Raw genomic sequence first — 14,429 nt, forward strand, 5'->3', positions numbered from 1 at the left:
AAACAGACCACAGATTTACACATTTTCTTTATTTTTATACCAGTGATTTCTTTATATTAAAAAGGTAATAGTCTGGAAAAATGTCAAACAAGTTTACCATAAGCTGTTGTCAAGTAAGAATGCAGTTTGAGAAAACTGTCACCAAAAAATACAATATATATGGGAAAGGTGTGCGTGTGATGTATGAGCACACAATGAACTGTGCTGGGGGGGGTGTTTACAAGAAGGTGATGCGTGAGCGTGCCTGATTGATCTGCCACACATTGAGCTCTTCATACTCGTCCAGTGCAGCCTGAAACTGGGCTGGAGTGAAACCTCGGGACACACACCTATGTTCTGCCTCAGTCATTCGCACTGCTTTAACTTTTCCCCCCTCTCCAGCCAACTCCCTCACCAAAGAGAAGATCACGTCTGCTGGCCGTTGGGTCCTACAAACACATGTATAAAACAAATGATCACAGAACTTTTCCTAAATGACTCAAGATTAATGCAAATAATATTCTATTAAAAAAACAAAAACCAACAACTTGAAGTGCACACCATATCATCCTATGCATTGGACTCAGCACCTTGGTGCTGGAAGAATAAATCATTAGTAAAATCCATCTGTCAGTTCCCTGAAGTTGGTTACTTTACCTACACTAACCACAAACAATGCTGAGACCTTCTCCCTCTCTCCCTCACCCCCCCAATCAGTCTGCCCATCTCATAGTAGAGGGTAACAAAATCTCAATGCTCATTTCATAACCCATAAGTTTATCCCCCCCTCTCGTAGACTTCATAGTTCTGTGTAATGTATATTATAAACAAAATCTAAACTATCCATCCAGTAGTGGACTTGAAGCAGCACCAAAATCTCTAAAGTAGTCCTTGCATTTCCAATCTTGCAGAATGAACAGCTTGTCTTTACTCAACTACTCCTCCTCAAAAAAAAACAAAACAAAACACTGCCAAAGATGCAACCAGTTTATTTTTAAAAATAAATAAATAGAAACCCACAACACCCCCCCAACTTGATGCTGCTGCTTAGCAACATATGTTCTCTTAGACAACAAAGGCCATTAATGACTTGCATGAGAGTCACCATAGCACTGAAAGAGCATCCACTGATCTCCAATTCTGCCCATTCTGGAGACAGTATTATTTCACACTACTTGTCTTCCATAGCACATTAATTTGGCTGTACTTTATTAAAATGTGCATCAATCTTAAAATGTATGCATTTTATACTCTTGACTGGATTAAAACACAATTATGCTGCCAGCTTTGCCACTGTATAGGTACCCTTGTGGCATCACATCATTTATGTGACGAGAGAAAAACAACAACAAAAACACCACAACACTTCAGGTTTAAGGTTCAATGCTGAAGTTGTTTCTGCATGGAAGTGTAAAATAGTTTACTGGTCTATAGTGGGGCACAAACAAAATCCTGGGTTTGAGAGGCTTCTCCTCAAAAGACAAAAATGGTGGCATGTTTTTCTCTCGGTCTCCAGCTTCCAAACTGTGAAACCCCAGTAGTGAGTACTAGGGTGCGTATAGACCTACCTGGTGGTGTTTGATTTGTCAGGCTGCAGCGAATCTTTGCTCATCTCCATTAGTCTCATGGCTTCATTCACATCTTCTTTCTCCACCACATCAACCATTCGCAATCGTGCCTAGCCAAGACACACACAAAATCAACTGTAGGGCAATAAGCTAGGGAGAAATGCACTGTGTGTCATGTTGGCATATACTGTAATAATCCTAGTACTAGCCTTAATGTAAAAAATAAAACGCTTAAATTTTTTTTTTTTTTTTTTAAAAAAAGCTTAAATAAAACTAAATCTGCTGATTGCTCCCACAGTGAGTTGTGCCGGCACTGTCAGACCGAGACAAGTGCAATGCCTTATAGGAAAATCAGCAATTGCCCAAGTCTCCGCCTCTCAACACCAGCTAGCCTCTCTTCTGGATAACGTCTACAATAAAGCTCCTCCAGTTTGTGCATGCACATTCAGAGGGCAGCGGTTCGAGGCCCAGTCAGTTTTGCATGGGTTTGCACAGCAATTCTGATGAAAGCTGACTGCCCACCCCGCAAAGCTGACCATTACCACAACAGCAATCATCACACATCAAGAGCAACATTGGAGAAGAATCCTTACAGCTTATCTTCTCGGTTTAATAACTTGAGAATGGCACCACACTTAAATGATAGATTCACACCGGCATACAAATCAGCAGAACTTGGTGTTGGTATGGTGAAGTATCAGTTTGGAAAAAACACCATAAAAAACGAGCACGACTTCAAAATACAAGTTTTACCATTACACATTTCTGCCATTACACATTTTCTTTGCTGAATACACTTAAGTGTTTACTTTGAGCTAGGACTTGTGTCTGAATAAATGTGGCACCGATTCATCATAAAAACTGTGGCGGGGGGGGGGGGGGGGGGGGGGGGCATCCATTTACCACTAGAGTTTGCTTTCTCATTATTTTTCCAAGTTTGGTTTATTTGTCACATACTTAGTCAGTCATACGTGGTATAACTCGCAGTGAAATGGTTTTGTGAGTGCTCTGTCCAAACTGAAGAGACTTCTAGTGTTTCTAAAATGTTTGTATGATATCAAATATTTGATCTGAAACATCAAACAGTGGCCATTAAAAGTTATTTAAATCTTCAAATCAAGTCAAAATTGATTTATGCAGCACTTTTTCACAACATGGGTCTTCACAAGGCTTTGCAAATGTTTTGGTCCACATCCAACAGTTGGATAATGTACATGCACCTGTCTGTCTAGCATGCTCTCTGGACAGATGCACAACAGCCTTCAATGCCATGTGAAAAGATATTGGTGTGACAGCTGTTATCTGTAACTCAAAAATAACCCATACAACTTAGGTGGTTGGTAAAATCAAAACATGGTCAAATTCATATTACATTTCTGATGACACATTTGAGTGGCCAAGGATCTCCTGAATAAAATATGGCATGTGCAACCTCATATTGCACATATGGGGGGGATACAAATAATTAAATAATCACAAGCAAAGCATAAAAGCAAAAAGAAAAGAAAAAGGGAGCTAGTGGTAGCTTAGTGGTTAAGGTACTTGATTTGTAATCGGAAGGTTGCTGGTTCAAGTCCCATCACCAAGTTGCCACTGTTGGGCCCCTGAGCAAGGTCCTTAAGTTGTACTCAGTGATTATTCAAACCTTAAAATTAAAATTAATGCATCAGCTAAATCCCATAAAACAAACAAAAAAGTTCCATACACGCGACAGCATAGCTGTTTTGCAAGTCTAACGACAGAAGATGCATTGTCTGTATGTGTACAACAATGCAAAGTCATTAGCATTGGGTTTAGGTTGTTTACAATAAAATAAATTTCACAAGAGCTAGTCTTGTATATAGGTCATCACTGACTTCTCTTGCACATTTTAGTGCACTTAACCCCACAATAGGTCACCTGTGTTTTGTGCTATACTACAGCTGAAATAAGGGATGGTGCATCCTCAAAGACCAGAACAATATATTTAAAAAAAAAAAAAAAAGCCTATCAATTTCAACCCAATTTTTTCCGACACAATAAGCAAAAATTAAGACAACCTGTGAATTCTCTCCACCCACACTCAAAATGATATTTTAATGAACCTATAGACCAGATTGAACAGGACAGAACCAGTTGTGCAGGCCTAATTGAAATTTGCAGTGAAGACTAGAGAGCCAGCCTCAAAAACTGAGGCTGAGCGAGCTGAAAATTCAGAGACAACCACGGAACAACCAAATTACAAAAATGTAGTAAATGAGTGAATAAAAGGCTAGACAATGCAGAAGCGCACACTGCAGAAGCTGACTTGTGATTCCAGAACATAGGATGCAATAGCTGATTTGCTAATGTTACAGGAACAACTTGGCTCCCAGCTAACAGAGCAAGGTCATTTCTTCCACTAAACTATCAGAGTATATGGAGTAACAGAGGGCTTAGAAAGGAACATTAGCATGGAAACTTTGCTGCAGGGTCCACTGACACCTCAGCTAGATTTACCCCTTGACATATTTGCAAATGAAGAGTGCACACCAAGCTCCAACTTCAAGAGTGGATAACTCGAGGCCCAGCTCTATTGTGGCAAAATTTGAGTACAATCAGGAGCAACCAAAAGATAGTAGGAGCAATATTTGAGTACCAACATGAAATATAAGATAAGGCTCCCTTAGCCTAAGGGGAGCTTCACATGGTGACAAGGCAAGCTACAAAAATGACAGTCAACATTATTCTCATGCATGCAGAGTACATCCATTGAAATAGTAAAATATGATTTACTATTATGCACCGACAGCATGTTTTCTGCTTCATTACTAATGGAAATAATCCTCTGGTGATTCCCCATTACCATGTTAGCTAAGCCTAGTGGAAAATGGTGCTTGACTATAAATAAGACCAATACACCGCCTGGCCAAAAAAAAAAAAAAAAAAAAAAGTCACACTAATTTCCTTGGACTGCCTTTAGCTTTGATTATGGCAGACATCAGCTGTGGCATCGTTTCCACAAGCTTCTGCAATGTCACATTTATTTCTGTCCAGACTTGCATTAAAATTCCCAAGATCTTGTATTGATAATGGGAGATTTGGACCACTGCACAGTCTTCTCAAGCACATCCCAAAGATTCTCAATGGGGTTCAGGTCTGGACTCTGTGGTGGCCAATCCATGTGTGAAAATGATGTCTCGTGCTCCCTGAACCACTCTTTCACAATTTGAGCCCAATGAATCCTGGCATTGTCATCTTGGAATATGCCTGTGCCATCAAGGAAGAAAAAATCAATTGATGGAATAACCACTCAGTATATTCAGCTGACCTCATTCTTTGGCCACATAATGTTCCTGAACCTAGACCTGACCAACTGCAACCCCAGATCATAGCACTGCCCCCACAAGGTTGTACAGTAGGCATTAGGCCTGATGGGTGTGTTACTTTAGCTGCCCCTCTTACCCTGATGCGCCCATCTCTCTGGAACAGGGTAAATCTGGACTCAGACCACATGACCTCTTATACTGCTCCAGAGTCCAATCTTTATGCTCCCTAGCAAATTGAAGCCGTTTTTTCAGACCAAATTCCTTCAAGATGTTTCCCTAACTGTCCTTCCACTTTTTAAATAACGCGTTGGATAGTTCTTAACCCGATTTTCGTAGTCTCCTGAGATGTTTTCTCTGCTTGATGCATGCCAATAATTTGACCCTTCTGAAACAGATAAACATCTTTTCCACAACCACAGGACGTGTCTTTCAACATGGTTATTTAACAAATGAGAAGCTACTCACTGCATCAGTTAGGTTTAAATAACTTGTTGCCAGCTGAAACAATTACCCATGCAGTAATTATCCAATGGGAGGCTCTTAACCATTTGCCTAGTTAAAATCCAGGTGGTGACCTTTTTTTTTAGCCAGGCAGTGTATATTGTTAGACCTACACTGGTGTAAATAAGGATTCAAGATCCGTTTGATCATTGTAAAGTCGCACCTGTGTGTCTGCAAGTGCTGGCTCTGCAGTAGATGGATTTAACTACCTGCACAAACAGCACTTTTAACACCCAGCAGCTCAAAGAACCAGACTTCCACATATTTGCAATTATTCAATTGTCTACATACAGGAAGGTACCAAATAGATGGACTTGTCTTTGGGCAGCATGACACCAGCCACTCCAACGATGAATATGCCCAGCGTATGACAGAAGTGCCCACAATGCGGTAGAACACATGCACACACTACCTGCACTGTAAGCACTTTACCACACAGTGGTCTCGTTGACACACGCACTCACGCCCGCCCGTCTCTAACTCATGCACGCTGACAAGGTGGAAGAGTCTAGGATACACGACACCATGTGTTTGTGTGTGGGCCTTACCAGTGCTGTGGACAGGCGCAGTATAGAGAGCAGTGTGCGGGCAGAGGTAAAGGTGGTGTCTTTACTGACGCGTGCCTCCTTCCTCATCTCGACATACGCTGCTGTGATGTAATCAGCCAGAGCCTCAGGAACTGCAGGCTGCCTCTTTTTACACTTATTCAAGTAACGCCTGGCAGTACACAAGGGGGGGGGGGGGGGGGGGTTATGCTCCAAATTACACAAGTCATGGCACCACCATCAAACCACTAAATCATCTAATCATATCAGCATTAAAGACCACCAAAAATCTAACTGCACTCAGTAAGAGTAATGTGAGTGAGATATGGAGATTGTGTGTGTGTGGTCACCTCATGAGCTTCATGTCGATGGGCGTGAAGTGTGTGGGTGGCTGCCTGCAGTGCTGGTGCACATAGGTGATGTGCTGAGCCAGGCGCAGGTCATTGTCTGTGTCTGGTTTATCCTGGATGAGCCACAGCAGGTCAAAACGGGACAGAAGTGCTGCTGGCAGCTGGATGTTCTGCTCAATGCTTTTACGTGGGTTATACCGCCCATACGCTGGGTTTGCCGCTGCTAAGATTGAACAGCGAGCGTTCAGAGACGTCATAATCCCAGCCTAAGATGCATAAAAGAAGGAGATGTTCAGTTTGTTAATTTAAAACATTCTGTTCTTAATTCTTATGACTGGCTGGTCCTGGTTACCTTGGCAATGGAGATGGTCTGCTGCTCCATTACTTCATGAATGGCTGTGCGGTCAGCATCAGCCATCTTATCAAACTCATCAATGCAGCACACACCAAGATCTGCCAGCACCAGAGCCCCACCCTCCAGGGTCATCTCCCCAGTAACAGGGTCACGCATCACTGCTGCTGTCAAACCCACGCCTGAGGAGCCTCGCCCAGTAGTATACTGACCTGAAGGTGGAACGGTGGAGAGGTAAGTCTGGATACTGGAACAACTATTGGGTGGGGTCGTCTGCGGGCACTTACTGCGTGGTGCAAGACGGTCAATGTAGGACAACAGCTGAGATTTGGCCACACCAGGGTCCCCCATCAGACAGATGTTAATATTACCTAAACACAAACACAAATATCTGCTCATACACAATTTAACCAATTTTCCAATACATGCATATTTTCGACCAGGTTGTTCTGACCTCTGATCTTCATCCCGCGTGGGGCCTGCTCAACTCCACCCATCAGTAATAGCAGTAGAGCTTTCTTCACATCCTCATGGCCATAGATTTCAGGGGCAATAGAACCTGCCAACTTTTCATAGAAATCTTCCTCTAGACACAGAAGGGCATAAAGGTCATAAGCCACCTACGTCTGCTGGATCAAGCGGGTCCTCACATCAGTAATACATAGCCCACGCCTACAATTTTGACAGCATCTGCTCAACAGATACAGAAAACGATTGCATCTCATTTTAGAACTCAGATTTTCTATAAATTTAGTGAGGCTTCATGTCAGTAGAATCAACAGATTAATGGAACACCAGAATTGTTAGAGGCGGCTCTGCAACATGCTTTTTAAATGCTGACAAAGCTAAACAAGGTTGTCTCCTGGCACTACAGTCTTATATTTTACCATAAAGAACAGTCTGTAACACCAACTTTCTACAGACCAACCTACATACCTGTGATTTGACGCAGCTCTTCCTCACTCAGTTCCTCTGTGCCAAGTTCGTCATCCTCAGTTTTGTTCATGAGAGCAATACAGTGGATCTCCAAGTACGTCTCAGACAGCAAACCCTGAGAAGGGGAGAGAAAACCTATAATGCTGTAATTTAGACTTGTCTAGTGTTTATGTTGATGCATTCACCAAGCGTAGAACACCCAAGTCAGAGAAAAAAATATACTAGGTGAAATGTTTCAGAATGGCAACGTTGGTGGCTCCATGAAGTTGATTGGCGATAACCGACATACTGCCCCATTCAGTAGTGTGATGTCCGTTTACCTGCACAGCCTGTCGGAAACCAGAACGGAGGAGAGGGAGGAACACTCCTGAAACCGCCACGTGATCCCCTGGCTGCGCCACACGTGTGTTTTCTCCCCGTGCATAAAGAGTCATACTACGTGGAATATTCCCCACTGGAACCTGGTCACTCTGTGTTTATACAAACAAACAGTCTCAAAAGGGAGTAAAGCCAGGTCATCTGTGAGGGTGCATCATTGTGGGGCGCTGTTTTCACCCACATGCTCCTGGATGCGCAGCTCCTGGAACTTGATAAACTTCGATCCCCGTGTCTGCAGGTAGAGGCGCCCCCCTGACCTGTTAGTGACACACTCCTGACTAGGGCACATGATGAGTGGCATGAAGCTTGGAGATGCAATCTGCCAGAAGAAAAGGGGTCAACAAAATCACACCCATACAATACACAACACTATATTACACAGTACTTTGTAAAGTTAGGAAATGGGAGATGAACAATACCGGCTGGTAGGTCTCTGCCCCACACTGGTCACATGTATATGTGGCAACAGCCATCATGGGCTTGACCTCAGTTGCCCTGGTAACGATGCCCCTGACTGTAACGAGCTTGCCAATGTGATCTGCCTTAACATCTCGTATGACCTCTGGCTTGGAGGTGGAGGGAGGACGAAAATACACCTCACTAAAGGGAGTTAGGAGAGAGCGAGATAATGAGGGACTTCAACTAAGACCTATTAGTTCTACTGATTTTAGTAATAAACTATATTTGCATACAATAAAATTGTTTTGAATTGCTCGTTTTCCGATTGTCTGCACTGTCCTTTAACCTCCCTCTAACTGCAGACAAAAACACAGACCATTCAGTTTCTGAGAAGTTTTCAAACCCACCATTATTTCCCCATCAGAGAATAAGTAGACCTGTACAAACATGCGGTAACTGAACAGCATCTTACTATTCCACTTGCACCCTGTGACAATTTTTGCTGTGACCTGTAGCTCAAGTTGTATTTTTCCTCATAATTGTAATTGGGTTGGATAACTCTTGTGAATGTTTTGCTAATGGCCTTAAACACACCTGGATTTTACAAAATTACAGTCCCAAGTTAACCATGGCCAAACAAAAAAGGACAGTATAGCAGAGAAATGGAGTGGATTTTTTTGTATTTGATGTAGTAACAAGCAAGAATAGAATTTATCAAATTTTCATACTAGTTTTTTCCTGGACCCAGGACCACTTTCTCCGAAATTTCACTATGTGTGTGTAAGTGAGATTGAGAGCATGGCTCCTTCACATGCGCTCCTGCACAGTGAAATGCCATGTATCCAAATAGTGCAAAATTTTTTTTAAAATGCAATTACAATCCATCTGCAGTTTGGCTGGAATTATTCTGTGTGAAAGCAAACCAGTAATGATCCCCTCCCCAAATGACAAAAGGATCTGGGTGTGGATTCAAATGACAAACACGAAACTACCTCTAACTGATCATGAATAGCATGAAGCACTAAAGGAAATATGCACCGTGTATAGAAATGTGGGCTGCATAAGAATACAAATTAGACAGGCTCTAAAAATCTATTAAATGTTCAAATAATTAAAAGACAAAAAGGAATACAACAGACCATTTTAAAGTACTATTAGATGAAACTAAATGTTGTATGCTAACCTTTCTAATTCAACTGTGTCTCACTGTGCAAGATTAGTTGAAGAAGCTAAAAATCAAGAAAGTGTAGTCAGAAAATCCAGTGCATCAGAAGTGTTAATTTGCACACATTTATTGCTGGTTAGGTCAGCACTCATTTTCAGACGCAAACATCATCTTGTTCAAGTTGTTGTAATAGTACACGTGGCTGGGCCAATCATTAAAAATGGTCAAGCACTGCAGGTTCCGTCCACCCAATTTTAGTTATGTAAAAATCACCATATAAAATGTGTGATCGGTCTTGGTTGGGACATGAGCCCTTATACCCTAAATCATAATAAAATCTACAAATGTATCTAGCAGATGTCTAGCAGACTCACAATCTCCTCATGAGGTCCACAGGGTATTGGTTCCTGGGGTCACGTGTGTCTGCAGGATCACGTCCTCGCGTTTCCATCATCAGACGATGCTCAATGTAAACATCCAGCGCATCTTTTGCCAGTACCTGAAACAATCAACGCAGCCAATGGCTGAAGAACAAAACCTCAGACTATACGGCTCACAAATAAACACCCTTTCTCAAAGCCTGACACTACCCTTTTTTCTAAATGAGTAGAGGCCAGTGAAGACCATGATTATGCTAAGAAGAAAGGCAAGCCAAAGAAAACCATTAAGTCACCACGATGTGAAAGATGCAGCTGTACAATAGGTTTTACACCAGCTCATCATATGATCACCTTAAGAGTGAGTGCTCTGCTTGGCACTTGAGATGCATACCAGTTTGTGGATCACTGACCTGTACAAAGTGGTCATGTACACTGAAAAGTCAAAGAATGGCTGCAAGATTATTTCAGAAGCCTCCATTTATTGAATACATATTACTTGGGGTGATTTTTTAAACTGGTCAAGACTGTCGCACCCGATAAACTAAAAAAGTGCAGCAGCAAATTACAACCATCATAATCGACCAGTCTAACAAATATTCTTTTCAACCATCAGCCATAACCCGTATTTCGGCTTAAACCACACATGAAGCTAGGAATAAGACCTTGCAGTAGTCATATGCACAAAGCATTTAAAAACTAAGTAGTTAAATGGAAAAGATTGACAAATTAAATTATTATGCAACAATTTCACACACAAATGCTTTGTATTTGATGTGAAAAGGCCTTCAATGGGAATGTGCACACCTCTCGTTCACGGTATTCTGACAGTAGCTCATGCACTGCATCTGCAAACAGTCCAGTGTAGCGTTTAGTGTTTTCACACACACTCTCCACCAACTGAGGATCTTCTTCTGCAACATCATCCAGATCCACCACCAACGCCACCTGCTCTCTGTGTGCCAGACACACCTACACACACCAGAAGCAATACCAGTCAGCTCTAGGTATACACTCTTACAGAGAAAACATACCTTCATTCAAAAATGTTTTTCCTGGAAGGACAGAGTGAGAGGAAAGTCAGTATTCACTCACCAGTTGAGCTCCATATTTAAATACTTTTTTCCCAGCACTGTCTTCATTGTAGAATTCTTGCAAGAACTGCTTACACTTTTCTATGCACCCATGTGCACATATTCAACAGCACAATTATAGGAGAAATAACAGGAGGAGAGAAAAAAAATGCACAAAGTCAAGTTTCTGTAAATAAAGATTAAACATGAAACAAATCTTAGTTTTAATTTCCTCTGTTGGGATATAATGCTGCACAAGCAAATTAGACACAAGCTCATGCAAATTAGACACAAGCTCATGACAAACACAGGTCATGTGATGAACCCCTCCCCCAATCAGAGGAAACACCAACAAAGTGCATCAAGTCAGAGTGATGTCAGCACACCCCCACCCCTCCAAAAACCAAAAACAACAAAAACCTACACCACATCTGGTTTTTGAATCAACAACTACATTTGTTAAGGCAAAGACTAGAATACATTTCTGAATAAGATTTAAACCACAAACTCTAATAGAAATGAACCAAAGAATGTGTTACAAAAACAAATTAGTCTGTGTGCATTTAAAAACCTATGTCCACTGGGACGCATGTGTGTGTTTATTTGGACAAGAAATTTCGGTGGCATCTGATCTCTTTGTTAAGAGCAAGACACGCTATAACGATGTTTACCGTACGGCAACGCTTAACCACACCCGTTACGGTGCAGTTAAAGCTCTTACGTTTCACTGGACAAAAATATGTGCACATGTCCAATACGTTTAGTTATCCGTATAAAAGCACATATTTATCGACTTGGGCATCCTACAACTCGCACCTCCCCCACCTCCCTTTTCACCAAACGAAAAATAAGCCCCATTTATGTTTTATATACAAACCAACATTTGTATCGAAGGGTCGTGTCCCAATGAGGAATGATCGTCCGTTCTAAAGGTTTATATCTCCGTGTAGTCGAGTTTTAAATAGCACAGACCAGCAGAACTTCGCGCGCTCGACGCTGTTTTTGTAAACAAAGAAGCACATGGCTTAGTAGTCCTGTTCACTTCCGCTATATGTACTGTTTAAATAGTACCTTGCGAGCGTCACAAAAAGGCTTAGAATCATACTCTAATTAAAATGCACCACGACAATGCAAATACAGTGTGCGTTCAGGGTAATGAAATTAACCAGAGCCAACTGTATCGGATCACAGCTGCCGAGCCGCGACTACGCAGACATCTCTGAACAAACCGCGTCACATCATGCCTCATCTAGCTAGCATACTTCTCTATGCTGTTCATATACCAGCTTCTCTTATGGTGACTAAATTCTGGTTGGACTTGGGAACAACATGTTCCTAAATCCACGAGAATAAACGATACTTCGACCCACAGGTAAATCTGTGTGATGCCATTTTACCAAATCGGACTCCCAGTGTGAACTAAAATACAGGAAAACATCTCCATGCGAACAGTGGGCTCATTAGCGAAACCTAGTTAGGTTAGCTTACTAGCTAGCCAGTCTATTTTATAGTCACTCGCAACCTCTGTCATCTTTGAGTTTGCCATGTGCGACTATGAGGGACATCCATAACGATTTTAACACAATGACGAAACTGGTCGGTTTTGTTGATGTTCGTCTGTTAAAATTGCCCCCGATACGCAGTTCATAAAGCGCATACACGTATCTTAACTTAGCAAGCCAAGCTAACCTGGCTAGCCACAGAAAGTTGCAACGCTAACATTAGATACGTGAGATAACGATTTTAAATATTATTAGTATCCAAGTATATGCTTGATTAACCATCTAGCAAATATCACACGTATGACGATTACCTACCCCTTAAGTGCACACCCACTTTAAGCAGATAAAATGTTGTCTACGAGCAAAGCCTCGCGCGCGCCACGCACTCTTTGTTTAATGGCTTCATCCGGGTATTCAGACTCGTGCAGCTACAGTTATCACCTCAGAACAATGTAGCTTGAACACGAAACTTTAAAGTATGAGGTTTTGACGAGCGTTTGAAGATGGAACAGAATCCATCATCTGCCGATTAGTTTAAGGAGACAAAAACACTGAAGTGCCATCCAACATTTTAATTGTGTATCTATTCGAATCTGCCGAAGCAGCTAGCAAGAAATTCTGGTAAGAAGTCAGGTTGGCTATCCCAGGTTAGCCATGTTAACCTAACTCGGCGCACTATGCATACAGCTTCGCAATATGTGCTTGTTCAACTAGCTAGCATGGCTATCATAGTTTATGTACGATAACAGACTAGCAAAGCTAGCTAGCTAACTTACCCAACGGATAGATAGCTAGATAGTTAGCTAGCTAGCATGTTTAGCGTTACCTTGCTCATGTGCCCCAGGCCACGGTGAAGTTTGCAAATCATTACCAAGATAGTTAGCTAGCTAATTAACCATTAACACTACACAGAACCAGCTAACTTTTGTAACCTCACACTTACAATGAAACGGCTAGGTTAGCTAGCAAATAGATAAATGGCTAACCTATAAGTTATCTAGGATAGCTAACCAAGTACAGCAGTCTTCCAAGTTTTCGTTTATAGGGATTGCTAGCTAGCTAGACTAAGAAATTAAATAATTCAGATCACTTACCCTTCTCCGCCACATAATCCTTTGGTGCCATTTTCGGAGAAAGAATCAAGGTTCAGAAACCCGGGGCATAAGTTGCAAATTACTTTTCCAAAGTATTTGAAAACCTCGTATTTCTTGTGTGGCGAATAGTAACGTGCTGACTACAAACCAGAGAAACTGCGAAAACTGGCGCGAGTCTAGCTAGAATCCAAACCAATGAAAACGCGCGTCTTTGCCTAAGAAGGCGGGGCTTCAGCATGGCGCGAAAACTAAGAGCAGCGTGACATATCATGTGACAGCTGTGACCAATAGTAATTTGCGGCATAAAGGCGCCAAAAAAGTTGTTTGACGTCAACATAAAAGTGAACAAAGGAGACTGCTTCTAAACAAGTGAAAAAGGGGAGGTGGGTTACGACTATCAATAACATAGACAGCTAAGATGCTAGTATTCAGTTCTTTCTCCACTCAAAATAATAGCTTACAAGATTTCTGACTCTACCTGGTTAATTGAAGATAGCAACCTACTTTGCTATTAACTGAAACAAAGGTGGGTTGCATTACTAAAGATTTACTTTTACAACATTAAAATCCTTCTTCCAACTGAGTGCTTTGTAGTCTCCTTGAAAAACTTGTACAACTAGCTATAGTCTAAGAATAACACAATTCTTAAGTGTAAATATGTTCAAGCAGTAAGTTCAAGCTGTGTCATATGGGTGGCAGTGTGAACACACACAAAAGACATTTTCAGTTCCTATTCGGGAAAACTCCATATGTGGCAATGAAATCTGATACATATCCAATACATTGCACTAAATGTAAGAACAGACAGATCAGAATTCATGCATTATGTATGTCAGTCCAATCAACATTCATCATAATTTTGTATTAACAGGAAGGAAATGCCATGGAAAGAAGTACCTGCCCTGATTTCACAGACCTATCAT

At 41.6% G+C, this 14,429-nt stretch overlaps 1 protein-coding gene across 1 annotated transcript; it reads right to left on the reverse strand.

The window, feature by feature from the left end:
* Positions 1 to 14: 14 nt before the first annotated feature.
* mcm7 (minichromosome maintenance complex component 7) lies at positions 15 to 13,680 on the reverse strand. The gene is made up of 15 exons (XM_035522409.1): positions 13,507 to 13,680; positions 10,933 to 11,012; positions 10,645 to 10,809; positions 9,835 to 9,959; positions 8,316 to 8,496; positions 8,078 to 8,215; positions 7,839 to 7,988; positions 7,519 to 7,633; positions 7,037 to 7,168; positions 6,870 to 6,953; positions 6,583 to 6,794; positions 6,231 to 6,496; positions 5,884 to 6,052; positions 1,548 to 1,657; positions 15 to 428 (listed from the first exon to the last, which is right to left on the reverse strand). Exons 1-15 carry the CDS (start codon positions 13,535 to 13,537, stop codon positions 218 to 220), a joined length of 2,169 nt encoding a protein of 722 aa, XP_035378302.1. The 5' UTR covers positions 13,538 to 13,680; the 3' UTR covers positions 15 to 217.
* Positions 13,681 to 14,429: the final 749 nt, after the last annotated feature.

This window comes from Electrophorus electricus, chromosome 1 (genome assembly GCF_013358815.1).
Source record: "Electrophorus electricus isolate fEleEle1 chromosome 1, fEleEle1.pri, whole genome shotgun sequence".
In the NCBI taxonomy this organism is placed as follows: Eukaryota; Metazoa; Chordata; class Actinopteri; order Gymnotiformes; family Gymnotidae; genus Electrophorus; species Electrophorus electricus.

Coding starts and splice junctions, on each gene's coding strand:
- mcm7 (XM_035522409.1), bottom strand. CDS start 13,537: ATGGCACCAAAGGATTATGTGGCGGAGAAGG. Junction 7,989..8,077: donor AGCTGCGCATCCAGGAGCAT/GTGGGTGAAAAC, acceptor GTATAAACACAG/AGTGACCAGGTTCCAGTGGG. Junction 6,053..6,230: donor ATCGACATGAAGCTCATGAG/GTGACCACACAC, acceptor GTGTACTGCCAG/GCGTTACTTGAATAAGTGTA.